Below are 13,229 nucleotides of genomic sequence, written 5' to 3' on the forward strand. Positions count from 1 at the left end.
CATTATTATTACATATTCAGAAAAATTTTAACACTTGTTAAATATTAAACTATATGCTAGATAAAACATGTTAGCTTAAAATTGTGTTAATTAATTGTTAAGTAATGTCAATGGTAACAGTTTCACTTGTAGATCAATAATGTTTTATAATATAATTAATGTTTGTCATTGCATGTAATAAATTTATTTCTGTTTCAAAAATCGTACGATATATATATATATATATATATATATATATATATAATGAATATACTAGGATGATTTAACTTGTTCTCAACTTTTTAATGCATCATATATATTAGACTTGTGAGTACATGAGACTGAGAAGTCATTTCAAAATATGTCGTAAAGTTATATTAACATTATATCAAAATAAAATATAAAATAATTTTTAGTCCATTCTTGTAATCAACTGCCGAAAAATTTTTTTACTATTTTTAATATTCCACAGGTTTGAAATCTTCACAATTAATGTTTGATTAATTTGCTTTCTTATTTTCCAGAACAGTAAACTCTAAATAATATTGTATAAAATTATCTACTGGGTTTTATCGCTTATTATTTTACTTTTTTTCATATTTTTAATATATAATGCATTACGCAGCAATAGTGTTGCTGGTCAAATAGAAAATGTAAGTATTTGTAGAAAACAAATATGAAACTTTCAATAAGAATGAGGCACAATAATTCATTTTTTAATTTAAAGTTTATTTCTATCAAATTTCAAACAGCGACATCAATTTTGTTAAACTTTATTAAAAACATTATTCAGAATTACAAACAGTAATTAATTAACAAAATCATTACAACTAGTAACATCATCTCTAATCTTTAACTTATTTCAGTTCGTTTAGAATATTTTCAACATCAGATGAATATTTAAACTTTTTGATTTCTTGTGCTGGATGTTTTATCTACCCCTAAAAATAAAATAAATTATTTAATTAATTAATATTTACATGAATTGTGTTATTAATTTATTTGATTAATTTTAGATTATATACCATCCAGAAGAACCAGCATTACTCCAACTACTGCTTGAAGCCTGGCTGTAAGAACCACTGCTTGCATAACTGTTTCCAGGATATCTGAAAGGCATTTGTAAAAATTTATTAATTTATACCTTTCTTAGTTATTCTGTGACTTTGAGGATAATAAACGGAGATAATATTAACAAACGCAAAGTAATTTCATATCTACAATATAATAGTTTGCATATAAATTAAATGAGTGGTATAATTAAACTTGCGAAAACATCATTTAGATTTTCTTCAGGGTTCAATGGCTTTAATTCATTATTTTGACTTTATTGTAATAAAAGCAGCCAATTTCCACATGTCGAAGTCTAACCTGATCGTTGACTCTTTACGAAATGTATATGTTACATAAGTAATCCTTTTTTCTAAACATATTCAAAATCTAATAAAACTGCGAAAACACCTAATATTTCAATTATAGGTATTTTTTTTAATTTATAAAATGTGAATCGTGTGGATATAATTATTTTTAAATATTTTGAATTTTAAGTAAGTAATAATGTTATACTAAACGTACCCGCCGCCACCTCCGCCGCAACCGCTCTTGCAACCGCCACCGCCACCTCCATAAGAGGGATAACTTGGATAACCTGCAATATACATCATGTTGTATAAGAAAATAGGTCATTTTCAACAGTATTATATTTGAATTATTATTACTTCTTGGCAATGATATTTTTGTTATTTTTAATAAATTTAATGAAGATTTAACTTTAAGTTGGCAGATTATTAAATTAACTGGGCAATGTTATTTATTAACATAAAAAATCAATAAAATCTTTCTAAGTATAAGTAAAATAATAGAATTAAATTAATAAGATGAGTATTTATACTTGGGTATCCACCGCCGCCGCCACCGTGTCCATATCCATGTCCACCATATCCTTGTCCGCCACCACCGCCGTACCCAACATAGCCCGTGCTCACAGGAACCACTTTGTAGACCTCAATCTTAGCTGTAAATTATTTATTATTATAATTTGTATATTTAATTGTATTTTGTTTAGTTTTCATATGGATATGTATAAACATGGCCGGACTTATATGCTTAAAAAACGATTTACAATCATATTAATATAAGTTTAACAAATATATATATATATATATATATATATATATATATATATATATATATATTGGTACAACCCCGCCTTAGGAGCTCAAATCGTTTTGTAACCACGCTCACATGTCGAATTGCTCGTATCTCGAAGCAATTTTTTCCGTGAAATGTTATTTATTTATAGATCAAATACATAGTTTTCAAAAATATAGCGAATTACTAAATTTAAAATGACTACATTATCATTATACAAGTTTCTGCGTTTATAAAACTATCTAATGAGCATTATTTTTTTTCAACTTATTATGGTATTGCAAAAATGAGTCGACCTGTTACATCTCTTTCGGGGTGATTTTTATTCACAAACTTTTCAATTTTGTCCCACATTGCACGAACAAATACACAACATTAATAATATTGAATTAAAATTTCTAACTCTAAAATTATTTAGTTTAAATATTTGTATAATAGTTAAATACCTCTTCACATACAAAAATGTTTGTTACAATTTATATTAGATGAATCTTATTCATTCGCACCCCCATAAGCTTACGTTATGGCTCTCAATCGCACTTATCTCGAGTTCTGTTCATATGACGAACCGCTCCTTTGGCCGGTCGTATTTCGAAAAACTCGTATCACGAGTCACTAGTGAGGTTGTACCACCGTATTAATAAAATGTATTCGACCGAATAACTTGAATGGCTTTATAAGTTTATATTTATTAATTACTTCTAAATATAGCTTGTAAAGATTTGAAAGAAGCAGGTGCACGTACACCGACTGTTTTGAAAATTAAGTTAGCTATAACTTGATAAAAAATGTATTTGATTTTATTGATAACTTACCCGGAACACTGTATCCGCCGCCATAACCGCTACCGTAGTTGCTATAGCCGCCACCGCCGTATGGTACTCCGCCACCGTAACCACTGTAACCACCTCCGCACTTCTTGCAATGGTGACGTTTTGCTCTTAATAATGGCAATGGTGTAGATGCGTCCACGTTTACATCTTCGGTGATCACATCAGTTTCTTCGTTCTTTATTTCAGTATTTTCAGATTCCGTCTCGGATGCTTCTGGGCTCTGAGACTGTCATGAAAAAATATACTTTATCATTATAGTTCAAGGAATGAAGGCAAGAGTGGTTGATGACTAATAGCTAATCTCTTTTTGATGAATTTATTATCATAGAATAACCCCAATACAGATTACTTTTTATTGGATGGTGCAAAGCCGGGTAGAGGCTGTTTTTACTAAACACTTTGCTATCTATATTTTCAAGAAAAAACCGATGCCAATGCTGCTTGATATCCGGCTATTCGAGACGGGGTATCAAATCAAGAGCATCTTGTTGAATGCTCATAGCTCTAACCACTAATGGAGGAGGGAGTCTATCGTTCATATAAAATATGTATCCTTTTTAGTTTCCTTGATAAATCCGGATGGCACAAGAGAATCCGGATGGACTAGCTGATCAAAAATATATCAGCATGTAATATCTAAAAATAGTTTTGCCATGGTAATGTATATTATATTTTACATAAATGTATTTGTTAATGTAAAATGTTGCTGTAATACTTTGTTGATTATTGTGAACACAAATTTATAAAACCGGTTATGCGGCCATTACAACGTCGCAGCGGTAATACATCATATAGACGTCGCATACATTTTAATTAATTATAAAAAAATATATACAATTGATACAACCGTGATCATGACCTTGGATCGTATATGCTATTGATGGTCTTGGTAAGTTATTTTTTAGAGAGTTATTTGTTCAAACTTATTGATTGGCGCGCTTATTGGATGAATCAATCTGTACATGCTCCTGAAGAAGGGGACATCCCGCATTCCCGAAACTCGAAACACGTAAAAACAAACATTAAAAACTATTTAAAGGAAAAGCGGCTTTTTAGTTCCGAAAAGACTTACATCAACATTATTAGCTCTCTAAAATATTAACGCATATACGATCCAAGGTCTTTTAGGTTGTCAAATATCTCCCTTCTGCTTTTTTGCTCTTGGTTTATAATACAAAAAGGCGGAGGGAGATATTTGACAACCTAATATATATGTATATATATATATATATATATATATATATATATATGTATATATATATATTTGTGTAACTGAATTTTCGCTGAACCGCTCGTATATAGTTTTTTGTTTCACATTATTTTGATTCGATAATGGTTTTGAAACAAAGAAAAGTTTTTTCATACATTTATTATAAATATTTAATAAAACCATATACAACCACATATTTGAATTTAAATCAATAAATAGAAAAAGAGGGAAATATGCTACGCTTTTATCGCGCCATATAAAGAATATTCTGTTGTTATTAGTAATGACTACCGCATTCTATATTAGTGATAATTACTGTGCGTAATTCATGGATGACAGCATTTTTTAAATATAAATAATACACATACATATACGCATATATATATATATATATATATATATATACTGCTCGATTCTAAATAACTCATCAATATATATATATATATATATATATATATATATATATATATATTACGGTGGTCCTTAATATGGACATTTTCGAATTTTCTTGCTCACAAGAGCTCAAATGGTTCCAAATTGATAAAAAACAATTCTCTGAAAGTTTGAGCTCTTAATATTGTCTTTTAGATGAGCGCAATTCAATCAAAGATTTGTATGAAAATAACATGTAAAAATTTTCAAAAATTTTGCAGAGCGTCGAATTTTCAATAAAAAATGACACGAATTTTCACTTTTAATTTATTTGTCGCTAAGTTATACCTAAAAAAAATTTTTTTAATTTTCAAATTTTTTTTCATTCTATTTTCATACGAAGTTTGATTGAATTGCGCACTATCTAAGAGTTAATAGAGCTAAAACTTTCAGAGAATTGTTTTTTATCAATTTGGAACCATTTGAGCTCGTGGGAGCAAGGAAATTCGAAAATGTCCATATTAAGGACAACCCTAATATATATGTGTGTGTGTATGTTTGCACGTTTGCAAAAATGTATATAGCCAAGTTTTGAAAATGTGGTGTATATTGTTTTCTAATTACATTCCCATATTTTTTTATGTTCTAATTTACAACTTTTGTGACATGAAAGGGTTATTACTTTCCAGTTTGGAGCGATGACTTCCATTCGCTATACTCTAGTATCGCGGTCCCAAACTGAGAGATCACCTAAGACTTCATATATTCATATAACTTCTTTTAAACTACATGTATAATTCTGAGTGTTCTGTTCTGTTAGCAGTTGTATGAAAGAACTGTGATTCTTTTTATATTTGATGTATTAATTTAATTTTCAGAAATATTTACAAATTTTGTGTTCGCTGAGATTCGTTCTTGGGGAAATTACCTATGAATGAAGCTACCTACACCATTTGGAAAATAAAGGTCCAGTTTGACTTTAAGTATTTATACTGGCTAAAGCAATTGAACTATATCACAACCCATAACGCATATCAAACAAGCAAGTGTCGAACTATGTTTAATAAAATTCCCAGTTAAGTCCCAGTTATAGAAATGTGTTTTTTTACAGTTTTTCTGAAATTCATCATCTGTCTTTACCCCATACACTTACAATTAGTAAAATGGGACAGCCGAGGGAAAACAGATCCAATGTTTCATTTTTAATTTTAAATAGATTTTACGAAACAATAATTACAATATTAAACTAATGCAAAATTTAAATTTTATAGACATATTTCTGACAAAGATAATATCATATAACCCTAATCTGGTATTTTGTTAGAAATATTCATCAGCAGAGTTAGAATAACTATTAATTTAATTTATTTTTTGTAAAATTGCCCTTATTAACTAAATTAACTTTTTTATTTACTATTTTTAATGTATAATACACCTTTACCAGGGTAAAGGTTCAATTAGTCCGTTTTACTCCACCCATATGTAAGCCTTTATACAAGTTATATAGAAGAGCTGTTGAATTTAATTTAAAAATAACAATATATCTAACAAAACAATTAAATAACATATACTTTAAAATTACAATGAGGTCTCGTAAACTAAACTCACGACCAAAGAAACTAATAACGAAAGAAAATACTTCTGTTATCAATTTGCAAATTGGGCAACGTCATAAGAATCAAGAACTATCCACATTTTGCCATCTACTTTCAAATATTGTTGTTAAAAAATCCCTAACTCTACTGGTTTTTTAGATCGGTGGTAGACCTTTTTACCCACGGACTTTTAAGCCCCGCTCTAACCTATATTATATATATATATATATATATATATATATATACCGTATAAAATCGACTCATGAATCATCTTTTGTTTATGATATAATATTTATTTAAAAGCTTGAAATTTTCCAGATATTTATAGATAAATAAATGTATTATATACATTTATATGATTGTATTATTTTTGCAATTTTTTATGATATCATAAATTTGAATTGCTAATTTACACATTACCAAAAACAAACAAGATTGAGGGTCAACTTATTAGTTGTATGATGATATCAAATAAATTTAAATGCAAAAACTGATTAGTATACTAATAAGATATATCTAATGTTGAATATTTAACGTTGAATATTAGTGATTAGATTTTATATAGTGTTCGGCATAAAGATTATTCAGAATGTTTGGTATTTGTATTTACAAGTCAAATGATGATTGCAAACATTATAAACAATTGTGCATATTATTTAATTAATTTAATACACAATATGCTAATGCTAATGCATTTTACGAATTAGAAAGTAGTAAGATACTGTCATAGGAAAATAGATTCTTTCAAAGAATTATATTTTTATGCGTTAATTAAGTTCATTAATTTCAGGATTTTTTGTAATAACAAATGCAAATATGATATTATTTGAATTAGACAGTTGTGATACAAATGGCTTCCGTTGGCAGCAGTCAATGTATCTTTCATCACCTAAATTTCTGTTTAAATCTTTCGGTTTGACAATGAACAAAAAACGACTTCGTTAAAACGCTTTGGCAAACGAATACCTATAATATATCATTCTATTCAGAAATATTATTCTACTTATTTTTAAATATGGTGCGATCGACACTAATGATATTAATATTTTAATTTAATAGCGGAAAGTTAATGCCAAGTGTGTAACTGGTTGTTGTTGTTGCAAGATGATGGCATAATTGAAAGGATTCACAAGTAAATAACTAAACAAATAAATAGAATAAAACCACAACAATAAATATGAAAATATAATGCCTAATACACAATAGCGACAAGCACTTGAGATCGAGTTATTGGTCATCTTCATGATAAATGAACTAACATTTTATACCTTGTCGGTAAAACAGCAACTTGTAAATATCAATAATAAAAGTATATATCATATCGAATGAAATGCTACTTTTTGAACGAAAATAATCGTTATAAGTAGTACTTCTAGTTTGAAATGCGAGAAAATTGTAAATATCGCTATTACATCTATTATGCAAATTGCAAAATATTTACAATGTACGTGCAGACGTGCATAATAAATATACTTTAATATTTATAATCATGTTTTTCCTTTACACGTTTTGTTTTATTCATGTTTATATAGTAAAAAGTATAGTAATTTATATGAAACGAAAAAAAATGACGCAACATAAACTCAACTTCCTTAATCTCTGGTAAACCCCAGATCAAGAGCGCAAAAAATCTTTATTTTCTGCAAATTGATCTAAAAATATTGACGGAAACCAAATAGATTCAAAACTTTAGAAGTAGAGAAATGACAATAGAATATTGATACCGCAAAACAATTTTAAAATTATTATTTAACATTTAAATCACAATTGAATGTGATTACAATCATGATATTAAGTTCAGTTATGTAGATGCATTATTATGATAAATGAAATGCTTTATAATGAAAAATGATTTGACTATCGACGACCATATGCACCATATTGAAGGATCACCCATGGTGTGTCATCGAAAATATGTAAACGGTAGCCAAATCAACTTTGCTTTCAATCCTAGGAAGAAAGTGTGACTATTGCAGGTCAGATTCATGACGGATAATTTCATTATGAATTTACTACTATAAATTTGCAAGAACACGAAAATCACTTCAAAAGGCTGCTATCGAACGATTTCAAGTATATTGTTAACCCTCCGTCGGTCGGGGGCCAGACTTTTTTTGACTTCAATTTAAAAAAAAAAAATACTTCTAGTAAACCTATCGACTTGAAATTTGACTTTTACTAAAATTTCATTAGCTGTCGATCAATGAAAAAATCAGGACGAAAAAATGCACAGAAGGATAATTATAAGGATATTAACTATTTTATACTTCGAACGGTCGGAGTGGTTTGTCTAGACCACCCATATATTTTGTATGAAATATACGCTTTTTGATATATGTAAACCAGTATTTTGTCTTTTTTCTGGTATTTTCTATTCATACTGCGTTTTATATATTCTTTGTTGTTGTAACATGAATGTTAGTATTTTCACGAGAGTTCCTTGAAGACCTACCAAACCTATTGGTCATCGCAAACATTGAAAATCGGATAAGTAATGCGCACATTATCAACAATTTTTCTACCCGTACTGCGTTCGAAATTTTTTTTGGCAAATCTGTAGTGAAATTATATTTTCAACTTGAATTTTACAGCTCATTTCAAAGGCGACGCACCTCATTTCGTTTTCATTTGAATTTCAAATTCATTTCGAAGGCGCCGAAAAAGAATAAATATTGTTTTTCATTGATATAAAACAGAAAAATTAACAAAAAAGCAACGATTTTTGATATTCCTTGATTTTTTTATATAATATAATATGTTTATTATAAGAGAGCTCTACACATGCAAAAGATGGTAAGAAAAAGAAAAAATCAAAACTATAAATATTTATTACTAATAATCGTTAATATATTAGACACCAAAAACTTATTTATCTCATATAAATGCATGTAAAATGAATGGTGGTTCAGCCAGATCACTCCGACCGTTCGAAGGTGAATAAATATCCGACCGACGGAGGATTAAAATTGAATATTGATTGTTGATGTCATAGACATTTAGGCGATTTGATAAAATAAGTAAATAACATTCAAATGTTAATTTCATGAAAAAATCACACTCTGTGGTTTTTCACTAATGAAATATCTTTGTACAATCCTACCTTAGCAACCGTCTCATCTTCGTTGTTCGGCGTGACATCTTCTGAAATCAAAGGACCTCTAATGGGAATAGCTTCAATAACCAAAACATTTCTGAAATTCTTTTCGTCTTGTTCACCAGTTTCAATGTTATTGTCCTCTTTTAAGACATCCTGTTCAGGATTCGTCCTTGGAATTTTGAAAAGATTGAACAGATAGATCACACCGATCGGTTTGTCATCGTCTTTTTCCGTCGATCCTTCTGATATTCCTGTTGTCAGAGTGTCTGAATCGATAACATCGGGAACATTATCCGATGCACTTTCCTCCGATAGTGCCCCCGTAAAGCTGAAAGCAATCAGCAATATAACAGCCGAATTAGCGACGCGCATACTTGCAAACATATGATGACACTGTTGTGGTCAGACAGGAGACGGCTTGCTTTATATATACTTTAATAAATGTTGGGTTTTTCATCCCGTCTTCGATTGTAGTCGAGCATACTGGTAAACGATGACCCAACGTTTTTGACTATACAGCTCTATGATATATTCAACTCGTGTGCGTGTTTCGTTTTTTTTTTAAAGTAAAATGATTAAAAAATATTTTAATAAAAATATAAAACTATAATGTGACATGCTTATTTATGGACGCAAACATACAAATATATTAATCATCTTTTTTGTAAGAATTCAGACGACAATACTGTTGACAATCTATTCTATCTATTATCACTTTTTAAAGTGTAAGTGAAGATTTTTATTAAGATATTCTATTTTCAAGTCCAATTTTCTATATTTTTTTTCTATTTACTATCTTTATTGTTTTTCTTTTTAAATCTATTTTTGTTTAAGCTTAAAGATATAGTATAAAACGCCACTAAAATTTATAAAGCATAGGGTAGAGCAGGGCTTAAAGGTATCATCGATATTTCAAAAACCAGTAAAGTTAAAAAAAATTTAACAACAATATTTCACAGTAGAGGGAAAATATGTATAACCAGCTACCCCCTTGATTCTTACGACGTTGCTATCGGGAGAAAACGCCAATGTTTGAAAATCCACAACAAAAGTATTTTCTTTCATTATTATTTGTTTTGGTTGTGACCACTGTTGTTTAGTTTGCGGGACTTTAATATAATTTTTAATTTTTTAACGTCTCTCTATTGTTTTCTAAGATTTATCGTTAGTTTTAAGTTAGATTCAATAGTTTTATTTATATAACTTCTATAAAATCTAACAACCTGGGTGGTGTAAAAAAGACCAATTGAACCTTTATTCTGACAAAGGCGTGAAAAATGATAAAATAAATTAAGTTAAAAATATTTACAAGAGATAAATTAAATAATTAATTTTTCCAACTCTGTTGATGAATATTTCTGATTAAATACCAGATTCTCAAAATCTCCGTTAAAAATGTAGCCATAAAATTTATATTTTGCATTGGTTGAATAATGTAGCTTCGTAAAATCCTATTTAAATTAAAAATAAACCATTGAATCTGTTTCCCCCTGGCGGTTTATTTTACCCCATAGGTAAGAAGGGATAGATGACAATTTTTAGAAAAACAGTAAAAAACACATTTCTATAATTAGTAATTTATTTTGTATATATGTTATATTTTGTGATAATATTTGTGTGTAAATATTAAACAAATAATCTCGTCAGCATAATTTTGTGATTTTGAAAATCTTTGAAAAATGTAAGTTGAAATCATAATTGTATTTTTACTCTACGAAAGCATGTATAGCATATCTTGTGTTAAGAAATCTGCTAGAAATATTTAGAAAAAAAAATTCTGGACAATTGGAAATGCTTGGATTTTTTTTATATTTTTTAATCAAAAATATTTCAACATTACTTGAAGTTAAAATTATTTTATATTAGTAATTTATATTGGAAACATTAGTTACATAAAAAGCAAACATTTTAAATTTTCGATTAAAATAAAAAAATTAAAATAGTTTGTTTGATGTATAAAATTAAGTTTTAAAGCTGTTAAAAATATTGTCCAATTTGTGAACATAATAATTTTGTTGTTGAAATTTTGTGTGTTCATAAAAATATTGAACATTTCATAAAAATCACTCCTCTATATCAAATAAACGGTGTTAACCTTACAAGTAAGAAGTTCATATTATTTACTTGTTATGCAATAGGTTTGTCTTTTTATCTCGGGTATCCACATAAAACATGTTCAAAAGATACATATAAAATGTCACTTGAATACGAAAAGAAATTTTACACACAAATTATTATGTTTTTCATTAATATTATTTGTGTGTTTGTAGGAAACGGAAATTCGTCTCTGTGAAGCAGTGGCGACCGATGAGTACCGAAATTGATAGTATAAATGCGGAAAATGATTATTTGAATAAGCACATATAAACAGGTATGACAAAAATATTAAATATTTAGAAATATTTATAAGTTAAATATATAGAAAATAAATTTATCAGTTTTAAATTTATATTTATGAAAAAAGAATAAAAATAAAATTTTCATAAATTTTGATCATCCCTAAATAAAATGATTATCGATTAAGAATCGCAACAGTCGAATAATGTTGAACTATAGTTGTTTGATGATATTTTACCTAATATGCGAGGATTGTTTGCATTGCTCTCGTATAAGATCTATAAAAGAAATGTTTCTCTATACAGCAAAAATATGCATTATCTAAACTTACCGGAGAGACTAATTTCGATAATAATATGTGGTCCTTGTAAAAGGAGTTTTTACTGCTATATTCTTTGGGGGATAAATGGTATTAAGATTTACAAATAAACTGATTATTATGAGCTTGAAAGAGTCTATTGTAAATGTAGAAGACTTATATAGCTAAAATTTTATAATTTTGAATATTATTAATACGCAAAATAATTTTATGATTAGGTTTCATACGACTTAAATTTGATATTTTTTTATGTCATCAACAAGACAAATTAGAAATATACCTAATATAAATTTTATAAAGATTTTCTCAATCAATTTTTGTACATTTGAAGAATTTATATCAAAATATTTGCTTATAAAATAATTAACAAGCAATCAGAAATAGATTTATTATAGATTTTATAGAGATTTTCTTAATATTTAAAATTTTCAAACTTTTTATGAAATTTATATTAAAAAATTATTTTTTAGTCAATGCTTCTTCAAAATATATTATTTGCCATCTATGCATATTATATACACATAAAAAATCGTTTTACAGTTTATTATAATTATTATTAATATTGAAAAGTCCATAATATAGTTTTCTAATATAATAATGTATAGTAATAATATATGAGACCTATAATAGTAGCAACCTACATTTTTAACTTTCTCCGAGAGAAGTTTGTTTTCGTCAGAAATCCTATCTGCTAATTTTATAATCTTCGACGTTTTGTGAAAAACAGTTACACCTATTTCAAAAATGTATAAGCCATTAGATGTAACTCAATGAGGACTCTGTTGATTATCTTTCACGATGATCGTTCGAGCCGTTTCTTTAGAATTAGTAGAATCGATTTTGAAAATTTCAAACCGTTTGAAAGATATCAGTTGCGAATCTGCTGAATGGACTGGTAAATTCTTGGTATTTGCTAACAAATGTTGTCTATTTTGATGAAGCTTTGTATTATTATGAAACTCATGGTTTTAACAACAATCCTCAATTATTATAGGCCTACGTCATGTCTACGTTTGGAATAATGTGCTGCATCAAAATGCTAAACTATTGCTAAGCCTCAATTTTTATTGATCAAATTGATTATTATTATCGATAAGTTTATGCAACTTTACTTGGCAAAATTTCACTTATAACTTGCAACTGACTACAAATTAGGACGGTTGCAGCAAAATTAAGCTTGCTAGTTTGATTTTGAGTTAGGTTAGTAGTAAATTATTGTAATTCTAAGTCAATAACAGTCATTCTGCCAAATCGATATTTTTAAACAAATATCAATAATTATAAAAATTATATATTTTCTTAGAAACAGATTATTGGATATGGGTTAATCCCAACT

General features: G+C 27.9%; 1 protein-coding gene across 1 annotated transcript; it reads right to left on the reverse strand.

Annotated features, from left to right (window-relative positions):
* Nucleotides 1-786: 786 nt before the first annotated feature.
* LOC113377901 (ATP-dependent RNA helicase DED1-like) lies at nucleotides 787-9,621 on the reverse strand. Its single transcript, XM_026618351.1, has 6 exons — nucleotides 9,241-9,621; nucleotides 2,946-3,189; nucleotides 1,871-1,993; nucleotides 1,555-1,627; nucleotides 1,005-1,088; nucleotides 787-920 (listed from the first exon to the last, which is right to left on the reverse strand). Exons 1-6 carry the CDS (start codon nucleotides 9,619-9,621, stop codon nucleotides 911-913), a joined length of 915 nt encoding a protein of 304 aa, XP_026474136.1. The 3' UTR covers nucleotides 787-910.
* Nucleotides 9,622-13,229: the final 3,608 nt, after the last annotated feature.

The sequence above is a fragment of the Ctenocephalides felis genome, unplaced genomic scaffold (genome assembly GCF_003426905.1).
Source record: "Ctenocephalides felis isolate EL2017-DRISC unplaced genomic scaffold, ASM342690v1 CF-g0.4_SCAFFOLD_01886, whole genome shotgun sequence".
Lineage (NCBI taxonomy): Eukaryota > Metazoa > Arthropoda > Insecta > Siphonaptera > Pulicidae > Ctenocephalides > Ctenocephalides felis.

What these genes read in the sequence shown, in the direction of transcription:
- LOC113377901 (XM_026618351.1), bottom strand. Translation starts at nt 9,621, where the DNA reads ATGTTTGCAAGTATGCGCGTCGCTAATTCGGCTGTTATATTGCTGATT. An exon ending in CGGCGGATACAGTGTTCCGG is followed by an intron (nt 1,994 to 2,945) that starts GTAAGTTATCAA and finishes AATAATTTACAG; the next exon opens with CTAAGATTGAGGTCTACAAA. An exon ending in CGGCGGCGGTGGATACCCAA is followed by an intron (nt 1,628 to 1,870) that starts GTATAAATACTC and finishes TGTATATTGCAG; the next exon opens with GTTATCCAAGTTATCCCTCT.